At 37.0% G+C, this 23209-nt stretch overlaps 2 protein-coding genes, 1 long non-coding RNA gene and 1 pseudogene across 5 annotated transcripts; all 4 read right to left on the reverse strand.

Annotated features, from left to right (window-relative positions):
- Window positions 1-618: 618 nt before the first annotated feature.
- Window positions 619-13568, reverse strand: LOC110739278 (glutathione S-transferase-like). 3 transcript variants are annotated; one of them, XM_021919745.1, is made up of 3 exons: window positions 13330-13568; window positions 1584-1632; window positions 619-1290 (listed from the first exon to the last, which is right to left on the reverse strand). In XM_021919745.1, the coding sequence occupies exons 1-3, from the start codon at window positions 13471-13473 to the stop codon at window positions 839-841; spliced, it is 645 nt and encodes a 214-aa protein (XP_021775437.1). In that variant the 5' UTR covers window positions 13474-13568; the 3' UTR covers window positions 619-838. The 3 variants fall into 3 exon arrangements, with proteins under 3 accessions (XP_021775437.1, XP_021775434.1, XP_021775436.1); XM_021919742.1 differs by lacking the exon at window positions 13330-13568 and adding an exon at window positions 1724-1968; XM_021919744.1 differs by lacking the exons at window positions 619-1290; window positions 1584-1632 and adding exons at window positions 11832-12497; window positions 12889-12937 and having other exon boundaries at window positions 13330-13567.
- On the reverse strand, window positions 10216-11757 carry LOC110739279 (glutathione S-transferase-like). The gene has a single exon (XM_021919746.1). The coding sequence runs from the start codon at window positions 11151-11153 to the stop codon at window positions 10758-10760; it is 396 nt and encodes a 131-aa protein (XP_021775438.1). The 5' UTR covers window positions 11154-11757; the 3' UTR covers window positions 10216-10757.
- A 1286-nt stretch (window positions 13569-14854) lies between the features above and the next one.
- On the reverse strand, window positions 14855-16543 carry LOC110739346 (annotated as a pseudogene).
- A 4579-nt stretch (window positions 16544-21122) lies between these two features.
- Window positions 21123-23025, reverse strand: LOC110739280. The gene is made up of 2 exons (XR_002514768.1): window positions 21711-23025; window positions 21123-21480 (listed from the first exon to the last, which is right to left on the reverse strand). It is a non-coding gene; the product is annotated as an uncharacterized LOC110739280 (long non-coding RNA).
- Window positions 23026-23209: the final 184 nt, after the last annotated feature.

Consider the following 23209-nt stretch of genomic DNA (forward strand, 5'->3'; position numbering starts at 1 on the left):
TTTGTGAACTCCTCTGTCTGGAATGATTTCCATTGATCAATATATATAGGGTTATAATATGAGTACCAACCGTGTTGGGATTACTCCATAGATTATTATACAAAATATATCACATATATCCTAAATACAAAATATCTTATTATATATTCTATCAGATTGATTAAAGAAATATTTTTTTCACCACCACCGTCATTTTCAACAACTTTGGGTTGAGCTTGAACATTTAATTGGACAAGCTAAGCTACTTGTCATTTTCTTCCACTTAATTAATGTTTCTACTCTTTCTAGTATATTAGGACTGCAAAACAAGTGGTAACAAACTAACAACTAAAGAAGTGCACGACTTGACTCACTATTTTTCGTTTAAGTAATAGTAAAAGCTTGCACAAAAACAAAATAATGGTTATTGGCTCGAATTAATTTTTTCATTTCTTAATTTTAGTCGCTATATATATGAGAAGTCAATGAAAGACACATAGCTTATGTTATATATTATTCAATTACAATAATAATTACTCTTATTTATTATAGACGATTTAGGTTCATGTATGATAATTAAAATATACATGTAAGTTGTAAGTGAATCAAGGTTTATAATATCGCTAGTGAGACCAGGCATAACCGCATAATGTATTATGATATTATAACACAACAATGATGTGATGTATTTCCAATATAAACTTTTATTACTAACGATAAATTTCTAACTCACAATCACAAACTCGATACACAAGTAGTAAAACGCCAACATAACATAGTAAATGAATACATGATTAGACATAATACAAACAACCATTACAAAGCTAATAATGATGAGGGTTGTAATAATAAGTTCAAATTAATTAAAATCATTTTGCAAGGCCCAAGCCTTTCCCCAAGCAGGCCTAGCCAAGATATCCTTGCACCAAGCACTAACATGAGGGCGTTCATCAACCAATTGCTTCATTTTATTAAGCATCATATATTGAAGTGCAGGCAAATGATAAAGATCAGCCAAAGTAAATGAATCACCGGCTAGGTACTTTGACGTTGCTAATCGGGCCTCGTAAATGTCAAGGACCTTGGCCAACTTAGCTTCGTACTCCTCAACAACCGCGTTGTCAGTTTCCATGCCCAAGTAAAGCTTATAACCTAGCTCATAGTTGAGTTTAGTGGCTACTGGATCGAATTGGTGAGCCTCGACTTCCATCCATACGGATAAGTCAGCGATTTGCTTTCCATCTTTGTTTGAAAAAAGAGGAGTTCCATTTCCATAGTTGAATGCTATGTATTTTGAAATTGCCCTCGATTCTGTTTAAACATAGGTAAGTAAATATTTTATTACAAAATGAATTTTCTAATGTTTGTTCATGGACATAGATTATGATAGAGAATATCCGTAAAATATTCTCCTTCTATGTTTATGATATATTTTGTATGGGTTATCTTTATGATATATTAGGACTCTCAATGCAACCCTATAAATATTAATCAATGAAAATCACTCAAATTCAGGAGTTTATATTATCTAACAAAATAGTACTTAAATTTCATGGGGAATGACAATGTTTGTTTAGTTAAGGATCAACATATTTATATCTTACCAAATAACTTGAGATCTCCATCTTCAAATGCCGGAACTTGACCAAAAGGCTAAAGTTACAACACAAAATAAAAGAATTAATAAGAATGAATTAGAAAACTCCTTTGTAAAGACGAAAGGGAACATCGATAAGCTGCTTACGTTAAGAGAAAGAAAAGGTTGTTGCTTGTGAGCACCGGATTTCATGTCGATGGGAACTAACTCGAAATCGATTTCCTTTTCATGAAGAGTGGCCAAAACACGAAGGGTGGCACCGTGAGGGATTCCATGAACCTTGATTCCCATGTCTATGCCTTTAAACTTAAATGTAAGAGAATACTCAAAGAGATGAATGAAGTTGGCTATAAAAGTGGTTGTTAACAATCTCATCTATACTAAGTAGAATATTTATAGTGTGATCGAGCTTAATTAGTCCCACTAAGATAACTTTCGTTATCATTTCCAATTAAATAAGTTTTTTTACTTTGAATTTTTTTATTTTATATTTACAATAATTGGTCTAGATCTTGAACTTATCTCCCTTAACTACGTCATTGATGATGTAATGTTTTATCGTGTTTGGGATTTGGTTCCACCATATTGTCTAGAGGCATAACATTGTTGTACGAGATGATACCGGCGCCGATAAGGATCAAATTAATTTAATCGGATCTTTATATTTGGATAACTTTATACCGGTTTGTTACCCATTTCAACCTATTTTGCCATTCACATGAAGATTTTCTTTCAACCACGTGAACATTCATCGCCCACTTGACAAAGCACAACCACATAGATTGACACGTGGCACCATCTTGAGGATTTACCTTTACACATTTCAGTTCCAAGGTATGATTTTCTTAACTAAAACACTCGATCTTAAATCACCTTTAAGCTCTCATCGTCTATTTACTGACTTTAACATCAAAGCGATTATTCTCAAACAAACCCCGAGGGCAGTCAATCTACGTTGACTGTGCAAATATTTTGTTAAACGATAAACTAATACTGATCCAAATACAAGTTAGTAGAACTCACCCGGAACAATTTTCCATTGTTATGGTAGCACGACTACTAGTATAGCACTTACAACTTTCAAGCTAAAACTCCTAAACGCTCTCTTCTCTCTCCTCTAACAGAAGAACCACCTCCCCGCAAACCTAGGTGCTCGCCGGAGATCCGGCGCCGCAACCGTTTCTCCGGCGAGTTTCCTCCTTTTTCGCTCCCTCTAAGCCGGCGAGTCTCCGCCCTCCCCTACCTGCTTCCCTTTCCTCTAATCGGTGAAGATCGCAGGCGAGGCTCCGCCCTCCTCTTCTTCTCCTTCTTCTCTTCTCAGCCGTCACCCTCTTTTCTTCTCTTATCCCCTTTTAATCGCAGTCTTGAAGGTGTTGTTGTGACCCTTTCCACGGCTAAGACGTTTTAGAGTAGCCCCTTATTACCCACCTCTGAGAGGGAGGTTCACGGTCAAAGGATTTCGCCGGCGAAACAAGAGGTCTAAGGACTAAGCCTAACGCCGCCGTCATAAAGGTCATTGGTAATTTTGACTGTGACGGAAACGTAAAGTTAGGGTTAGGGTTTCATGGATCCTTGCGCTGGAGGGCTAGGCCTAACGCCACCGTCAGGAGTGGTTCATGACGGAAACGGTGAAATTAGGGTTAGGGTTTTGAGATTCTTTTCTATTATGGTTTCGGATTTGGGTCCGAGAGGGGCTCTCTGATTTGGTCGTCTTACTTAAGTATGTTTTTTCTTCTTGTTTTCAGAGTTTACTTTATTTCTTAAAATTATGTATGGTTTATTTTAGCCTTTCTTGGTTATTGTCCTGTTTTTCTGGTTGTTTTGGCTATAGTTTATTGGATGGTTGTGTGAGGAGGGAGCTTGGATACTTTGTCAAGGGATTTGGTTTTGTTGTTGTGTTGAGAGAGGTAACTTGGGTTGCCGTTGTTTGGGGGATGAACAAGAAGTTGGCCATGGCTAGGGTGTGGTGTGTTTTATGGTGGAATGACTATGGTTGTCATTCTGCTTCTTTCATTGGAGTGATCATCGTGATCATTACTCTTAATTTTTTCTATCCGAAGCAGGCGCCCAAACTTTTTTCTGGGGTTTCTCGAGCCTCGACGTTGTCAAAGCTTTCTTGCCAACAAGAATAGCTTATGAATGAAAGGTCATGTGTCCATGTGATCGGTTTGAAGGCCCTACGTGGTGATAAGTTGATCCCACTAGGGAAGGTTAAACTAGCCATGATCAAACAGTTTCGATACTCTCTGCTCTCTTTATGTTTTGAAGTAGGTATCCGCTCTTTGGCCTGTAAAGAGGTCATGTTTCGCAACTTTTCTGGCCAGCTTCAGTTATGTATTTTGGTGTTTAGTGTCGAAAGTTGGAAAGGCTTAAATGTTAAAAGCCATGTAGTAGTAAGTTTTAGTTTTTATTTCGTATGCTGTAAACTCTGATTTATCATTATAATATGCTTTTGTCAAAAAAAAAAAAAAAAAAAAAAAAGTATAGCACTTACTCTAGCAGTCTAGTATATATACTAGTCTCGATCTAATCCTTTTTATTCTTACTATTTGAAGTCTTTTTGTGAGGAAAAATTTAATCAAAGTGGGATGAATATAATGGAGGATAGAGAAAACGTAGTACACTTAGCTTGTACCATTTTACAAAGTACTAATATTTTGGTGTTGCGTCTCATGTGCAAATTAAATTTTCATGTTTGACAATCGATAACGTGAACCATAGATAATAAACGATCACTATAAAATTTTCATATAAAATGACGATATTTTAAATATATACATTGTTTACATCGTCTAATAACACATATAACATAAAGAGAAGGTATTGAGTGCGGACTGCTGCATGAAAATTTGATGCAGCAGGTTTGATTGATATGTTTCATGTGTTGGCTGATATGTTTTATGTGTTTCATGTATTGGCTTATATGTTTCATGTGTTGGCTGATATAGTATTTGTGTTGGCTAGTATATTCCTTTTGTTGGCTGATATTTTATTTATTTTATTTATTTTATTTTTTAATTTTTGATATGTTTCTTTTGTTGGCTGCTATCAGACATCATTTGGCTAATATGTTTCTTTAGTTGGCTGATATCTTTATTTTGTTGGCTGATATGTATATTTTAATTGTTGGCTTATATATTTCATTTTGTTGGCTGATATGTTTATTTTGTTGGCTTACCTGTGGCTTTTGTTTGCCGATTTCATCCTTTTGTTGGCTGATATGCTTCATTTGTTGGCTGATATGTTCCTTCTGTTGGCTGATAATTAAGTACCTTTTGTTGGCTGATATATTCCTCTTGTTGGCTGATATGTGTCTTTTGTTGGCTGATATATTTCTTTTGATGGGTGATATATACGTTTTTATTAATGTCTGATATGTCTCTAATGTTGACTGATATCAGACATCAATTGGCTGATATGTAACTTTTATTGACTTATATGCGTCATTTGTTATCTAATATGATTAACAACATGTCAACATACAATGTATTTTTATTTGATTTTCTCTCCTCTTTCCCCCTCTTCCTCTCTTTCTTTCTCTCTCCTCTTTCCCCCTTTTGCAAGCCCACATTCCATTGCCACCTTAACCCCTACTTACCACCTCACTAACCCAAGCAGCCACACCTCCCTTGCTCCACCCATTAACTCCCCTGTCCACCGAACCACTGAACCCACGCCACCCCACCGATCCCACCGTCCACCGAACCTACCGCACCCACCAACTTCCTCAAACCCTCCATAATCGACCTCAACTCAATTTTCAAGCTTCTTCTATGGCGATTTCATCAACTTCCTTCACTCAGAATCTCGAACTTCGCACAAAGTTCCATCTCAATTCTAGATCCGCAAATCACTAACCACCGAATTACCAACCACCAGGTCGCCGTCGTTTAAGCCTACGCAAATCGAAACCCTTGTCTTTCGTTTTTGGGGATTTATTTGTTTTAGTTTGTGATTTGTTTTGATTTAGAGGATTTCGTTTTTTCTTAGTATTATTTGGGGATTTAGGGGATATAGATCTGGATTGTGGTTAAATGTGTTTGATTTTGTAGGTGGTGGAAGGATGGAGTGCCGATGTCGCTACTTTCTCGCCGCACGAATTGTTGAGTGCAAAGTGCCACACCTAATAGTAAAGGTGGGCACGGGTCGGGTGGGCCCGCGAGCGGCACGTGCACGGCCCGGCACGAGCCCGCTGCAGGCCCAGCCATGGGCCTTGGGCGTGCCGCAGACACCGATCTGATTTTTTGGCACAAGCCCGCTTCAAGCCCGTCGTGATGGCCCGTGGCACGGCACGAAGGCACGGCCCGCCTGCAACGGTAAAAAACGACTCTTTTTGCCATTTTTTCCGTTGCTCCAACGGCCATAAACGACTCTTTTTCCCCCATTTCTTCCCAAATTCCCTATAAATGCCCAATTCCATTCACTTCCCAAATCACAAATTCACAATCTTCCTCTCTTAATCTCTTATTTCTCTAATAATCCTTAATCTCTTATATTCTCTAATAATTCTCTTAAATTCTCTAAATATTATTTCTTAATATCGGAAAAAATTAAAAGTTCGTAATCGTAATTAGTGGAAAGCGTTGAAGCACGGTTGTAAGATCTAAACTAATCTTCAATTTATTATTGTTGTTATTGTTATTATTATATTTGTTGTTATTAATTATTATTATTATTATTGTTATTATTATTGTTAAAATTGTTGTTATTAAATATTATTGTTGTTATTTTTATTATTACAATTATTGTTATTAATTATTATTATTGTTATTGTTATAATGTTATTATTATAATTGTTGTTATTAATTATTATTATTGTTATTATTATTGTTAAAATTGTTGTTATTAATTATTATTATTATTGTTAATTATTATTGTTAATTACGGCATCGAACAACCAATCATCTAGGGGGAAGGGCCGACTTACCCGTGGTAGTAGTTATAGAGAATCACCTAATCCAACGAGCCCCCAAATTCCGAATCCGACCATTCCAACCAATGACCCCGGTAACATCCCCCAAGGCTTTGAACAATTTAGGCACGATGGTACTTCCGGTTTTCAACCCTACAATATGCCCGGATTTCCACAATTTCCACCACCAAACCAATTTCCACAATTCGGTCAATTCCCACCAAATTACTTTGACCAACAAAATTTTTATTCTAGCCAAGGTAGCCAACAAACCCTAAATGTCTCTGGTTCTACTACTAACCAACCAACCCTCGATTCTACAAACACCCAATTCCCACACACACATGAGGAATGGTTAACGGAGAGTGAGATGGTACTTGTCAAAAGCCGCAAAAGTGAGGTATGGCGTTATTTCCTCCTAAGTAGAGACCACACAAGAGCAAAATGTAAAACATGTGGTCATTCATTCTCCGCAAAATCCACATCGGGGACGGGACACTTAGGTAGACACATGAAAAGTTGTGCAAAACCAGCTAGTGATCCAACCCAGCCAAAAATTTCCCAATTTCATCCACACGGCTTTACCTATAACTATGAGAGGGATAGGGATGAACTAGGGAAAATGATAGTACACGCCGAACAACCTTTTCTTTTTTTCGAAAGTGACCCATTTAACACTTACATTAACAAAGCATTACAACCCCAACATAAAAGAATCTCTAGGAAAACCGTTCGTTCCGCAGCCATGAAAAACTTCCTAGAGTACAAAATGCGGTTACAAGCCGAATTGAGTAACCTTAACTGTGAGTGTCTTTGACTGCCGATTCTTGGGATAGTGGTTATAAATATCACTATTTATGTGTGACTTGCCATTGGGTAGATGATCAATAATGGTTGTTACAAAAACGAATAATCCATTTCAAAATGCTGGAATACCCCCAACCGGTGTTAACATTTCTCACCATTTAATGCAAGCAATAAATGAATACAACCTTCGAGATAAGATGATGTCTATGACATTTGACAATGCAACCGCAATGACATATACTGCTAATTATGTCAAACAAAACTTGACCGATGTAATATTAGATGGTGATGCACTTCATACTAGATGTGTTTGACATGTTCTTAACTTGTGTGTACGGGATGGACTTAGAGTAATGGGTCCATACTATAACAAAATTAGAGTAGCTATTATGTCTATTAATAGCTCAAACATGAGATACCTAGAATGGAAGAGTTTTCTAAGACAACAAAAGATAAGGGCAATAAAAATCAGAACCGATTGCCCAACTAGGTGGAATTCCACCTATGACATGTTAACCAACGCAATTGAGTACAAGAATCCGTTGACAATGTTTTACAACCAAAAATTTCCAAACAATGTTATATATGAGGATGATTGGGCTAAATGTGAACGATATATGCAATTTTTACAGTTATTATATAACATGACGTATTGTTTTTCTTTTGTTTATAATCCTTGTGCTCAAAACTTTCTTTCAAATGCATGTTTACTTGCCCAACTTTTCGTTGATCATTGCAACCAAAGTGATTATGATCAGTATCTTCAAGCAATGGAAACAAAGTGGCGTAAATATTATAGTGAAACTCCTTTGATTTATATTTTTGCTTCCATATTAGATCCTAGGCAAAAGTATGAAAACACATTTATGTTAGTTGACATTTACTTTCAATGCATGCTTCTTGACGATGATGTAGAAAACTATAAGACTAATGTGAAGGATCAGTTTTTTGCTTTATATAGAGTCTATGAAGACAAATATGGCACCGTTCCTCGCTCAGGGCCTTACCAACCATCCAAAAACGTAAGTAAGAAGGCCAAACATTTATTTTCACAAGCTACTAACTTGATTTCAAGGTTTTCAGGTGATTCGTCAATAAGGAGAACGCAAAGCGATGTCTCGGAGTTGCAAATGTACCTGAGTTACGACTTCACCAAGGGCATGGACGACGATGAGATAAACAACCTCGACCTCCTTGCATGGTGGAAACAACAAAGCATGAAGCATCGAACTTTGGCGGCAATGGCACGAGACATTCTTGCTATCCAAGTCTCGTCTGTTGCCTCCGAACGAGCTTTCAGCGCATCCGTAAGGGTTTTAGACGATAGAAGAACAAGTCTAAAACCCGAAACACTTGAAATGTGCGTGTGTTTCAAAGATTGGTTGGATGCGGAAAATCGGTCCCAAGACCGTTCTTACGACGACAACAACGATGAAGGAACCTTCGCTTCCGACCGTTCGGGTTCGGCTAGTTCCCAATCTATGCAACTAGCCGATGACCTTGAAAACGAAGACGAAGACGAAGACGAAGATGCACAAGAAGAAGAAGAAAAAAAATAGATAATTATTGTATATTGTACGATTTTTATCATTATCAATATTATCATTTTACGATCTTTATCATTATCCAATTTTTGCTTAATACCCTTGTACGATTTTTATCATTATTATCATTGTACAATTTTTTCAAGTAATAATAATATGAAGTATGCATTATTAACATCCAAAGTCCAATTTGCTCTTTTTTCGTTAAGTTATAATTCGTAATTTAATATAACAAAAATAAAATTATAATAATTAATAATACAAAAATAAATGTAATAAATTATAAACATTAACCTATAAAGTAATAGTATAAACAAAATATATAAACAAAATAATAAATATAAAAAATAATAAAACATAAATATTACACTTAATTTATTTTAGAAAATAATAATATAAGATTATAAGTTATAAACTATTAATAGATAAATACATTATATATATATATATATATATATATATATATATATATATATATATATATATATATAAAGAAGGAGGAAGGCAGCAGGCCAGCCCGCCAAGCGAGCAGCGTGCCAGCCCAGCAGGCCAGCACGCAGGCCAACACGGCACGAGCCCGAGTGGCACGTGGGCCGTGCCGTGCCGTGGGCAGGCCTGTGACTTTGGGCGGCACGGCACAGCACGACTTCTCAGGCACAGTGGCCCGCGGCGGCACGGCCTGACACGGTGCCCACCTTTACCTAATAGTTTGTGTAACATAAAAACGTTTCATAAATTACGTACTTAGAAAAATATTGTCAAATGTAATATATAAATAATACAACCACCATTCCATCAACCCCCTCTCCCTTCCCTCTTTCATTTTCATACATCATGCAAACCAAATTCAAGTTAACAACTAGAGGGAGACCTCTTGGTCCAGTGGCACAAGAGGTCGCCTATTCTTGAGGTGCGAGTTTCAATCCTCACCAGCGACAAATCCTACCCCCTACCCTCTAGGGCATTCCCAGCTAGGTATCTTGTAATAGGAGCCTTCGGTTGGGGCCCGATTAATCTTACCACGTAAAAAAAGGAAAAAAAAAAATTTTCAAGTTAACTACAACGCAAATTGCTTTCATGGCTTGGCCTATAGTAGTGGTTTACATAATTGTGCTAGGATTTATTCTTTAATATTACATACCTTAGGGCACATTCCTGTAAATTATTGCAACATTTTTAAAGGATCTAACACAATTATTAAGAAGGGGAAAGAGAATGATAGTAAACGTACAATTATGGATTACAATTTTATATATATATATATATATATATATTGAAGAAATGGATTACATTCTTTTTTTTTTCTTCCTTTTTACGAACTATTGCATCACCACCCACAAATCCACAGTATTGTTTTTTTTTTTTTTTTTTTTTTTTTTTTTTTTTTGGTCCCTACATACATCTTTTGTTTATTAATCTTTTTTAAAAACTTTGCATAAAAAAATTTAATTCATGCATACCTTCCGTCGAGCATACAATACCCTATCATTTATTGAATTGTACGTTAATGATTTTGCATTAAAATTGTTATTTCTTACATATAAATTGCAAAAAAAAAAAAAATTAATCCAAATAGCTTTATTAATGCAATAGATTACAACTTACAATCACAACCTCGGTACACAATCAGTAAAACACCAAATTAAAATAATTTAAGAACGAACATACATTAGTTCAACCTCATTTATGCAAAGCCCAAACTTTTTGCCAAGCAGGCCTAGCCAAGATATCCTTACACCAAGCACTAATATGAGGGCGTTCATCGAGCAATTGCTTCACTTTTGTACGCATCATGCAATTAAGTGCAGGCATATGATGAAGATCAGCCAATGTGAAACAATCACCAGCTAGGTACTTCGACGTTGCCAAATGAGCTTCATAAACGTCGAGAATCTTAGCAAACTTAGCTTCATTCTCCTCAACAATCGCGTTGTCTGTTTCCTTGCTGAAATAAGTCTTGTAAAGCCCAAACCTTTTCCCAAGCAGGCCTAGCCAAGATATCCTTACACCAAGCACTAACATGAGGGCATTCATCGATCAATTGCTTCACTTTTGTACGCATTATGTATTGAAGGGCAGGCATATGATCAAGATCAGCCAATGTGAAACATTCACCAGCTAGGTACTTGGACATTGCTAGCCGTGCCTCGTAAACATCAAGGACCTTAGCCAACTTAGCTTCATTCTCCTCAACAATCGCGTTGTCTGTTTCCTTGTCAAAATAACTCGTAAAAAGAAGCTCATGAATGAGTTTAGTGGCTATAGGATCGAATCGGTGAGCCTCGACTTCCATCCACACGGCTATGTTTGCCATTTGGTTTTTGTCTTTATTTAGAAGTTCCTTTGCCTTCGTAGGTGTGTGCTATGTATTTTGTAATTGCCCTTGATTCTGTTTAATGTTAAGTGAAGCTTTAATCAAAATTACATAAATAACAAAACTTTAATCACGAGTTCACAAGATCACAACGTTAATATAAATGAGAGTTATTTGATTTAATTAGTCGCGGATCTATAAATTTCTCTAATTAAGTCGATGCACTATATTAATAAACACTACGTATATACAAATTTCAAAATAAGAAGTCATTCAAATCACATAAATAATAATAATAAAACTTGATTTATGCACTTGAAACTTGAGACTAACTTCATCAACCACTGCCCATTTGAGGCTGCCCAATTGCTTTATTCTACTAGTGTAAGTAATTGTAAAAATTCGCACAAAAATATAAAATAATGGTTCGAATTAGCTTTTTTATTTCTTATTTTTTTGTCGTTATATGAAGGTCAATAAAAAACACATACTTCGTAGCTTATAGGTCTTATAGTATTCAATTAAAATAATAATTACTCTTTTCATTATAGATGACATACATTCATATTTGATCTGATAATTGCAACACACTTGTGAGTTGTATAACATAATCAAGATTTAAAGTATCTCTAGTAAGACCAGATTTTCTTTATTTTGATATTATAACACAAAATGATGTACCGAAAAACCAAAATACTTTTATTAATAACGATAATTTCAACTCACGATCACAAACTCGATACTTTTATTAGTAACGATAATTTTAACTCACGATCACAAACTCGGTACACAATTAGTAAACACAAAGGTAACATAGAATGTAATATTGAACATAATATATATGAACCATTGCATAGCTAATAATCATGAGGGTGGTGATAATAAGTTAAAATTAATTAAAATCATTTTGCAAGGCCCGAGTCTTTCCCCAAGCAGGCCTAGCCAAGATATCCATGCACCAAGCACTAACATGAGGGCGTTCATCGACCAAACGCTTCACTTTATTATACATTATGTATTGAAGTCCAGGCAAATGATGAAGATCAGCCAAAGTAAATGAATCACCTGCTAGGTACTTTGACGTTGCTAATCGTGCCTCGTAAACGTCAAGGACCTTAGCCAACTTAGCTTCATACTCCTCAACAACCGCATTGTCGGTTTCCATGCCCAAGTAAAGCTTGTAACCTAGCTCATAGTTGAGTTTAGTGGCTATTGGATCGAATTGGTGAGCCTCGACTTCCATCCATACGGCTAAGTCTGCCATTTTCTTTCCATCTTTGTACAAAAGGGAAGTTCCATTTTCTTCATAGGTGAATGCTAGGTATTTTGAAATTGCCCTTGATTCTGTTTAAAGATAAGAGGTAATTAAAAATTTTGTTACAAAATGAATTTTTTAACGTGTGCTCACGGACACATAATAACACTTAATTAAATTTCATGTTGAATGATGTTAGTTAAGTTAAGGATCAATAGTTCTCAAAAAAAGTTAAGGATCAATAAATATAATTTATATCTGCGTTTCATATTAGATGACACATTTCATTAAGAAACGTTTGTCAATGCATACTTTCTAATGTATATATTATTGATTACATATATATTAGCAAAAATAATAAAAATTAGATATTTAAAACATAATTGAGAAGACAAATTTAACAAGACCCGACATTTATTATGTAAATAGTGCACGAAATCAAACTATGTGATCAAATTTAAAACGAAGGAAGTATCTTACCAAATAGCTTTAGATCTCCATCTTCAAGTGCCGGAATTTGACCAAATGGCTAAAATTACAAGACATAAATTAATAAGTAAACATAATTTTGGAAACTCCTTTGGAAGGGCAAAACAAAGACTATTCTAATTGACTATTCAACCTTTTAGGCTAAATTTATATATAAAAAAAAAAAATAATAATAATAATAAATAAATAAATAAATAAATAATAAAAAATTGTGCAAATTATATACTTGTATAATGTATTCCATATTCTCATTTTACATGTTCATTTAACAAAAAAATGTAAGAGCTTTAAAGTCAAATGGATTAAGTAAAATCATACAGATCGTAATGTTTTGATATAACAACCAAATTAAACTACGGGGATAAACGAACATTAAGAAAAATATATTGTTTCTTATAGAGGACGAAAGAGAACATAGATAAGGTTGCTTACGTTAAGAGAAAGAAAAGGTTGTTGCTTGTGAGCACCAGTTTTCATGTCAATGGGAACTAACTCGAAATCGATTTCCTTTTCATGAAGAGTGGCCAAAACACGAAGGGTAGCACCGTGAGGGATTCCATGAACCTTGATTCCCATGGCTATGCCTTAAGCTTAAATGTAAGAGAATAACCTAAGAGATGAATGAATTTGGCTATAAAAGTGGTTGTTTACTTAATTTGATGAAATCTCATCTGTACTGAGTAGAATATTTATAGTGTGAGCACTGTGAGCTGAATTAGTTTAATTCAGGTAACTTTCGTTATCATTTCCAATTAAATAAGTTTGTTTACTTTGAATTTTTTGATTTTAAATTAACAATAATTGGTGGAGATCTTGAACTTATCTCTCTTAACAACGTCTGTGATGATGTAATGTGTTTGGGATTTGGTTCGACGAAATTGCCTAGAGGTGGAATATTCTCAATCGTTAAGAAAATTTATATGGTAGCACGACTACTAGTATAGCTCTCACTCTAGCACAATAGTACACATACTAGTCTCTAATCCTTTTTATTCTTTCCATTCAATCAGAGTAGGATGAACATAAAGGATCGTTGCAGGGGTGGTTCTAAACATGTGCAGAGTGGTCGATCGCACAGGGCTTTTAAGTGAAAATACAATTAAAGGGCCCTAATATTTGAAATTTACTTAGACAAAGTAAAGAGAAAACTTGTTAATCAATAATCTGTTCTTCAATTTTATCATAAAATTTATAATTTAGTAAAATATTTTTCCTTAAATAAATGATTTTAGGGCCCAATTTAACAAAATTACACCGGGTCATTTTCAGTGTTAGCATTTGTAGCCCCGCCTCTGTTGCAGTACGTAGTACAATTGTACCTTTTTACGAATTGAACTATTAAAGTTTTGGTGTTGATTATGGTACTTTGTTACCAAGTATTTAAAACATTTAAATTCTCATGTTTGTCAACAAAAAATGTCAATCATAGATAATATTTGACTAAATAAATGAAGTATAATGTAATAAAATGACGATATTTTGAATATTTGCATTTATGCTCTATTCCGTTCACCTCATTTTTGTTGAACTAAAATTACTGAACTCTAATTATTTTTGCTAAATTAAAATTATTTTTAACGAATAAAATTTAATTTTATTTAAGTGAAATTAGCTTTATTAATTTTCTATTAAAATTCTTCTTTAAAGTTGGGAAGAACGGGACCTTACATCATCTAATAACAGATATAACATTATTAAAACATATCATAACTTATGTACTTACGAAAATATTGTCAAATCAGTATATAAATAATACAACCACCAACCTCCTCCCCCCTTTCATTTTCATACATGGCCTCAAAAGTTGTCTTCAATTCTTCATGTAAACCAATTCTAGTCAAACTAACTACAAATTGCTTTCAAGGCCTGGCCAATTGTCGTGGAATACATGATTGTGCTAAGATTTACCCCTTTACCTTAAGGTACATTTCTATAGATCACAGATCATAAACAACTGCATCATTTCTAAATAATCTAACACAATTATTAAGAAAGGGGAAAGAGAATGATAAATGGATAATTACGGATTACACAATACTTTTTTTATTTTTTCTTCATACATACTTCCTCTGTTATTCTTTTTGATAATTTTGCATACAAAGTTATTAATTCATACGTACCTTTTGCTTAAACATACAATACCGTACAATTTATCAATTTTTATTAATTTTGCATAAAAAATTATTACTTGTAATTCATACATATAAATTACAAAAAAAATTCAAAAAGTTTTATTAATGCAATAGATTTCAACTCACAATCACAACCTGGGTACACAATTAGTAAAACACCAACTTAAAATAATTTAAAAACATTAGTTCAACCTCTTTTCTTGCAAAGCCCAAACCTTTTCCCAAGCAGGCCTAGCCAAGATATCCTTACACCAAGCACTAACATGAGGGCGTTCATCGATCAATTGCTTCACTTTTATACGCATTATGTATTGAAGGGCAGGCATATGATCAAGATCAGCCAATGTGAAACATTCACCAGCTAGGTACTTAGACATTGCTAGCCATGCCTCGTAAACATCAAGGACCTTAGCCAACTTAGCTTCATTCTCCTCAACAATCGCGTTGTCTGTTTCCTTGTCAAAATAGCTCGTAAAAAGAAGCTCATGAATAAGTTTAGTGGCTATAGGATCGAATCGGTGAGCCTCGACTTCCAACCACACGGCTATGTTTGCCATTTGGTTTTTGTCTTTACTTAGAAGTTCCTTTGCCTTCGAAGGTGTGTGCTATGTATTTTGTAATTGCCTTGATTCTGTTTAATGTTAGTGAAGCTTTAATCAAAATTACATAAATAACATAACCTTAATTAATCACAAGTTCACAAGTTCACAACGTTCATAATTCATGTTATTGAAAGTTGTTCAATCTGATTAGTGGCAGATCCATTAGTTTTTCTTAGTGGATGCATTATATATATTACTCCGTGATGAATGTAAATAAATTTATTAAAATAATAAGTCATTCCATTCAATTCGCGTGAAAATAATAATAAAAAACAATTAAATGTATGTATTTCACACAACTTGAATTTAACCAATTCAACCACTAGACCACTTGCAACCAAAACATTACATGTTGATGACCTATTTAATTTAAGGTGCATCATATATATCTTACAAAATAACTTGAGATCTCCATCTTCAAATGCTGGAACTTGACCAAATGGCTGAAATAATAAGAAAGAAAAAGAATTTAAAAAGATGTAAGCTATAATCTCCTTTGCAAAGGCATAAAAAATAGTAAATAAAAAATAAATAAAAAAAATAAAAAAACTGAGCCTCACGGTGTGTTTGTATAGAGAAAGGGGAAGGAAAAGAAGGGGAGGGAGGGGACGGAAGGAGTAGGAAGGGAAGGGGAGGGAGGGGATGGAAGAATGATGAATTTTCCTTTCAAATCTCTCCATTCACTACTAGAAATGAGCCATTTTTCGATGGGCAAAATCCATCGGTAAAAGTATAAAAAACCATCGGTATCTCGTTTACCAATGACTGTCATTGAGATTTGGCCATCGGATAACAATACGTCGGAAAAATTGAAAATACCGATGGAAAAGCCATCGGTAAATTTAATACCAATGGTTTTGCCAATGGCAACAAACCATCGCTACCTTTGTAAATACCGATGGCAATAGCCATCGATTTTTTTTTTTCCGATGGTTGAAAGCCATCAATATTTTTCGATTACCGATGGCTTTTGTCCATCGGTAATTTATAAAAAAAAAAGAAAAAAAAAATTAAAACCCCTGCCCCGACCTATCCCGCAACCCAAAACCACCTTCCACCTAAAACCACCGCCATCATAAGCCACCATCCACCATAAATCACTTACCGCCACCACCGTGAAACAACTACCGGCACCCACAACACAAACCACCAACCACCGCAACCCCACCCCACTCCCCCCCCCCCCCCCCCCCCAAAAAAAAAAAAAAAAAAAAAAAAGAGAGATCAACCCGAAAATCAACAACACAAAAGCAACAAAAAAAATCAACACAAAAACTGTTGGATTTCGGGAAAACTCATCAATCTGGAGTGTGTACCATTGATCAATATATATAGAGTTGTACAAGACTCGTACTCCTAGTACGATAAGGATACAGAATATATACAAATATTATCCTAATAATCTGCGACAAATATTATCATAACTATAATATCTATCACACCCCCGCAGTCATAGCGGGAAGAAGTCGTACGCTAAGACTGGATCTAAGATCCAAAATAAGTCACGTAGTAGGCCTTTTGTGAAAATGTCCGCAAACTAATATCTAGAAGGAACATGTAGAACTCGAACTTATCCCAAAGCAACCTTTTCTCGAACAAAATGAATATCCATCTCCACATGTTTGGTGCGTTGGTGTTGGACCGGGTTGCCAGAAAGGTAGATAGCGCTGACATTATCACAATAAACAATAGTAGCCTATCGAAGAGGACAATGTAACTCAAGTAAAAGATTACGTAGCCAACAAGCCTCGGAGACAACACTTGCGACGCCTCGATATTCTACTTCTGCACTCAATTTAGATAAAGTAAATTGACGCTTAGATGACCAAGAAACGTGGTTGTCCCAAAAAAGCAGCAATAACCCGATGTGGAACGACGAGTATCGGGACAACCTCCCCAGTCAGCGTCAGTGTAAGTAATCAATCGATGAGAAGCAGACGGATATAAATGTAAGCCATGATCAATGGTACCTTGAATATAACGCAGAATGCGTTTCAATGCATCATAATGAGATTCCCGGGGATCATGCATAAAAAGACACACATGTTGTACCGCATAAGCAATATCTGGCCCGATGAAAGTGAGATACTGAAGAGCACCTGCTAAACTGCGATACAAAGTAGGATCCCGAAAAGGTGGTCCTGCATCTGCACTAAGTTTGGACTTAGTGTCGACTGGAGTAGCTACATGTTTACAAGAGCCCATACCTACACACTCCAAAATCTCCTATGCATACTTTTCCAGTGAAAGTAGCAAATAAGAGGGAGTACGGGTCACCGCAATCCCAAAAAATAGCTCAGAGGAACTGAGATATGATCCTGCACGCAACCTGTCAGATGACACTACTAGAAAATAGGCTATTTCCGATGGACCAGTTCCGACGGACAGGTAAATCCGTCAGAAAAATCAAAATTTCCAACGGAATATAATTCCGTCAGAATATTTGTAATTTCCGACGAATATTCCGTCGAAAAGCTAAATTTCCGACAGATATTAAATCCGTCGGAAATTTCTGACGGAAATTCTGTCGGAATATTTAATAAAAAAAAAAAATCCCCTTTAACCTACCGGAGCCCCTTTCTCTTTCCTCCGCCTTTTTTCTCTTTCCTCTTCTCTTTCTCTTTCCTCTACTTTTCTCTTTCTTCTACTTCTTCTCTGTTCTTCTTCTTTTCCCCCTTTCTCTGTTCGTCTTCTTTTCCCCCTTTCTCTGTTCTCTCGTCCTCCTCTCCTCTATTCTCACGTCCTCTTCTTCTTTCTACTTTCTCCTTTCTTTCATTCTCACAAAATCACACCTCACGCATGAAAGCTCAAAGGGTTTTAATTTTTTGAACAAAGTAAGGTTTTTGATGTCAAATTCGACCATGAAAACTCTAAATCTAGAGTTTTCATGGTCAAATTTGACCTTTAAAACCCAATTTCAAGCCTATTTCGGGGTTTTGTTGGTGAAATTCAAGGTATGTTCTTTTTTTCTTATTTATTTTGGTTTTTGAATTATTATTTTTTTTATTTTATGATATGTGGTTGAATTGCGGTGGCGGTGGACTGGTGGGTGGTTTAGGAAAACTGCGGTGGTGGTGGGTGGTTTGTATTCGAGTAATTGCGATGGACCGGTGGGTGGTGGGGTAGTCCGCTTAGTTTGGGTTTAGTTTGGGTGGTTTTAGATCTAGGTTTAGTTTTGGTGGTTTTAGATTTGGGTTTAGTTGGGTGGTTTAGATAGATCTGGGTTTAGTTTGGGTGCATTAAGGTTAGGTGGGGTGGGTTCAGTTTGGTTAGGGTTAGGTGGGATGGGTTCGGTTTGGTTAGGATTAGGGTCAGGTTCGGTTAAGATGGGTGGTAGGGTGGTTCGGTGAGAGTTGTAGTAGTGTTGTTAGGGTTGTTGGGGTGGTGGTGGTGCGTTAGGGTTTAGTTTGGGTGCGTTCGGGTTAGGTGGGGTGAAAGTGGGGTTGATAATGGGTTTTTGGGTGGCTGAAGGTGGTGACAGGCCGTGCCGGTGGTGGTGCGGCCTGTTTTTTACCGGCACGGCCTGTTTTTTTTTTTAAGATTGCACCAGTTTCCGACGGATTTGTATTCCGTCGGAAATTTCCGACAGACATTTCTAGTGCCGAAATTCCTCTTTCGACAACCGGTTCCGACGGAAATTCTGTCGGAAAAGGTCGTTTTTCCTACAAAAGGTTTTCCGACAACTGGTTCCGACGCAAATTCAGAAATTCCGTCGAAAAACGATTTTCCGACGGAATTCAGGGTGATTCCGACGGAAAATTGACCTGTTTTCTAGTAGTGTGAGGTCGTTAAAATAATATCATCAACATAAAGAAGCAAATATGCCATATCATCATCTTGTCGGAAAGTAAAAAAAGAAGTGTCACTCTTAGTAACGACAAAACCCAATTTGATCAGAAAGTTCGCAAACCGCTGAAACCAAGCTCTAGGAGCTTGTTTCAAACCATAGAGAACCTTTCGAAGCCGGCAAACATAAGAGGGTGCACGCTGCTCCGATCAACAAAACCTGGGGGTTGATGCATATAAACTGTTTCTTGTAAATCACCATGTAAGAAGGCATTTTTGACATCTAGTTGATGAATCGACCACTTTTTAGTGATGGCTAAACTAAGAACGGTATAAATAGTGGCCGGTTTAACTATCGGACTGAAAGTCTCATCACAGTCCACACCAATTTCCTGCAACCTGCCATTAGATATAAGACGAGCTTTGTGCCTCTCAAGGTTACCATTAGACTTGTATTTATGCTTAAAAAACCACATACAATTAACAATATTCACCCCCGTAGGCCTAGGCACCAAGTCCCAAGTCCCTGTTTTAATCAAATCACTAAATTCATCATTCATCGTCGCATTCCAATTATGGTCATTTAAGGCCTGTTTATATGATTTGGGTAATGGGGATTTATGAGTGATTGGTTTAGTGGTTTGAGTGGTCATGGCATATTTGGGGTTGGGTTTGAAAATACCGTGGCTTAATTAAACGGGTTCGCATTTGGGGGAAGAAATGTTAAATGGTATTGGGTCAGTGTTGCGATGAGGAGAGGTGTGGATCGGTTGGGCTAAGCTGGTAGTGGGCTGCGGTGAGGAGTAGGCTGATTGGGCTGGGCTGGAGGTCGGGCAGCATGTGAGGGTCCAACAAGCCCAAGGCCTGCTGAGCTGGAGACCGGCGCTACTGTTTGGTACACTGGGTTTCCAGCGGGCACTTGTGTGGACTGGTTATTTGGGCCTCGCGTTTTTGGGCTCGGACTGGGTGAAGGAGTGTGTGTGCACTGATGGGTTTAACGCATAAGGTAGTGAGTGAGAAGTGGAGAAGTTTCACTTTCACCTAAGAACTTGTAATCCTTAAGACTGTATTGACCCAAGCTTCGATGAGGAAAATTGGTTTCGTCAAAAGTGACATGACGGGATAGGATGACTTTATTTATAGAGAGATCAAGACACCTATAACCACGATGATTTGGGGGGTAACCCAAAAACACACACGGAGAGGATTTGGGAGCAAGCTTGTGCGGAGTAGTAGCAGATATATTTGGGAAGCATAGACAACCAAAGGTTCTAAGATGATCATAGGATGGAATTATTCCATAAAGAGCCTGGGTCGGGGTTATGCTATTGAGAGTTTTTTGTGGGCAAAATATTGAGAAGATAAGTTGCGGTTTCAAGAGCATAGACCCAATATGGCAGTGGTAGAGAAGCATGGAATAATAGAGTGCGCTTGACAATGTTTACAGTTCGGATCATTCTCTCGACTTTACCATTTTGGGATAAAGTGTGGGGACAAGAGAATCTAAACACCATGCCATTTTTAACACAAAAGAGTTTGAATGGGTCATTGTCAAATTCACGTCCATGATCACTTTGAAAAGACTTTATAGGTCGTTCAAATTGAGTTTGAATATATTGACGGAAATCCAAAAAGGTATTATTAGCTTGAGATATATAAGCCAGGGGGATGGTCCAAACATAGTGAGTATAATCATCAAGCAAAATCAAATAATATTTATGAACATTAATACTACGGATGGGGGATGTCCATATATCGGCATCAATAATGTCAAAAGCACAATTAGTAGTATTATTAGAAGTAAAGAAAGGAAGTCTAGTATGTTTCCCAATTTGACAAGAACTGCAAAAGGTGGAGTCATGCTTCTTATTACAATAAATAAAATTTCTACTCCTAAGAAAGCATAAAAAAGAAGCCCCAGGGTGCCCTAGGCGACTATGCCAAGTGGTTGGTGAAGCGGCTGTGAGGTAGGTGGCTAAGCATGTAGATGGATGGGTATTAGTGATAGGAAAAAGATCCCCCGAACTATTGCATCTCGTTATTATTTTCTCCGTTCGAAGATCCTTCACAGAAAAACCAAAAGGGTCAAACTCAATAGACACCTAATTATCAGAAGTAAATTTTTGAACAGAAATTAGGTTCTTAATAATTTGAGGTGCTAAAAGGACATCTCGAAGAGCTAAATTGGTTGGGGAAAGGGTTTTGTGACCATAACCGGTAATTGGAATACGATGACCATTGCAAACTAAAATATAATTATTATTTCTTAAATTAAATAAGGGCCAGAGATTACTGGAGTTATTGGTCATGTGGGAAGATGCGCCTGAGTCCATATACCATCCATAATTCGGGGGGTGCCAAGGTCATGGTGGACAAGGCGTTCCCGAGATCCGTAGGAGTCATGAGAGGACCATAACCAGTAGGAAGAACCACGTATGCTTGCTGTTGAGCCTGAGGTGCCGAGTTCTATTGGGCTTGACCATTGGAGGCCTACTGCCTAAAGTGAGGAAAGGGGGGGTAGCCCACCTTTGAGTGAAATACCAGGGAGGTGGCCAAGCATATTGGCCTTATTGTGGGTCAGCCCATTGAGGGGCTCCTTGTTGAGGTCCTTGTTGAGTCCCCTGTTGCGAAGTGTTGTGAGGTTGCTTCGCCGAAGGCTGTCCCCTGCCTTTGCCAAGACCATGGCCTAAGCCGCCCTTAGTGCCTCTGCCTAAGCCGCGATCAGAGCCACGACCACCGGAGCCGCCGCTGCCAAGTTGCTGCCAGACGTCGGTGATTGGTGCGATTGACCAGAGGATCCCGAATTCGATTGTTGTGTAATGAAAGATTGGGCCGAATTGGTTTGGTCATTGGAGCACCTTGTTTCCCCAAGAAGAAGACAAGATCTCGGTGTTTCAAAGCTTGGTAGCGGTTCGGTTTGAGCCAGAATCGAAGCCACTATGTCAAAGTCAGTATTGCGAAGACCGGCTATGAGACACATCACGAACATCTTCTCAGAAATCGGGTGGTCAACACTCGCAAGTTGATCTTTGAGGCACTTGAGCTGTTTGCAGTAGGAAGAGATATCCAAGAAAGACGAAAGATGGCAATCTGTAAATTGTTTTTCAAGATAAAGAGCCCGAGTCGCTTTATCGTCTTAAAATATGGCCTTGATTTTGTCCCACACCTGTTGAGTTGTATCACCTTCGCAAAGAACCGTGTCAAGAAGATCGGTCGAGATTGTGCCGTAGATCCACTACTTAACAATGGAGTCAAGCCGCTGCCATAGGGAGTCAGAGATCCCGATTGGACGAGGCGTTTTGGAGCTAATATGATCGAGCACATGCGTGAGCATGAACCTCGAATAGTTCCTCCCAATTTGAGTATTTGGCGGAATTTCGATCAAGAATTAAAGGGATATGATTCTTTATGTTGGTCACGGAAAGGGCTGGGTGAAATTCATTAGTTGGAGGAACAGAATCATTGTTTTGATCATCCTTAGTCATGATGAAAATCGGATATTGCTAATGGAGGAAAAATAGTGCGGAAGCTAGGTGATGTAAGAAACGTTCACAAGTCCACAAAAAAAATGAGAAAGACAAAAAAGATCGTAATTTTTTTTTTTTTTTTTTTTGGGATCAAAACCTAGAGCTGTGATACCATGTTGGATTTCGGGAAAACTCCTCAATCTGGAGTGTGTACCATTGATCAATATATATAGATTTTTACAAGACTCGTACTCCTAGTACGATAAGGATACAGAATATATACAAATATTATCCTAATAATCTGCAACAAATATTATCATAACTA

The sequence above is a fragment of the Chenopodium quinoa genome, unplaced genomic scaffold (genome assembly GCF_001683475.1).
Source record: "Chenopodium quinoa cultivar QQ74 unplaced genomic scaffold, ASM168347v1, whole genome shotgun sequence".
Classification (NCBI taxonomy): Eukaryota; Viridiplantae; Streptophyta; class Magnoliopsida; order Caryophyllales; family Amaranthaceae; genus Chenopodium; species Chenopodium quinoa.

Bases quoted from the DNA above. Each gene is read 5' to 3' on its own strand.
- LOC110739278 (XM_021919742.1), bottom strand. From the start codon at position 1,951: ATGAGATTGTTAACAACCACTTTTATAGCCAACTTCATTCATCTCTTT. The intron at 1,633-1,723 runs GTAAGCAGCTTA...TTGTAACTTTAG, and splicing joins AACCTTTTCTTTCTCTTAAC to CCTTTTGGTCAAGTTCCGGC. The intron at 1,291-1,583 runs GTAAGATATAAA...ATGTTTAAACAG, and splicing joins TGGAGATCTCAAGTTATTTG to AATCGAGGGCAATTTCAAAA.
- LOC110739279 (XM_021919746.1), bottom strand. From the start codon at position 11,153: ATGGCAAACATAGCCGTGTGGATGGAAGTCGAGGCTCACCGATTCGAT.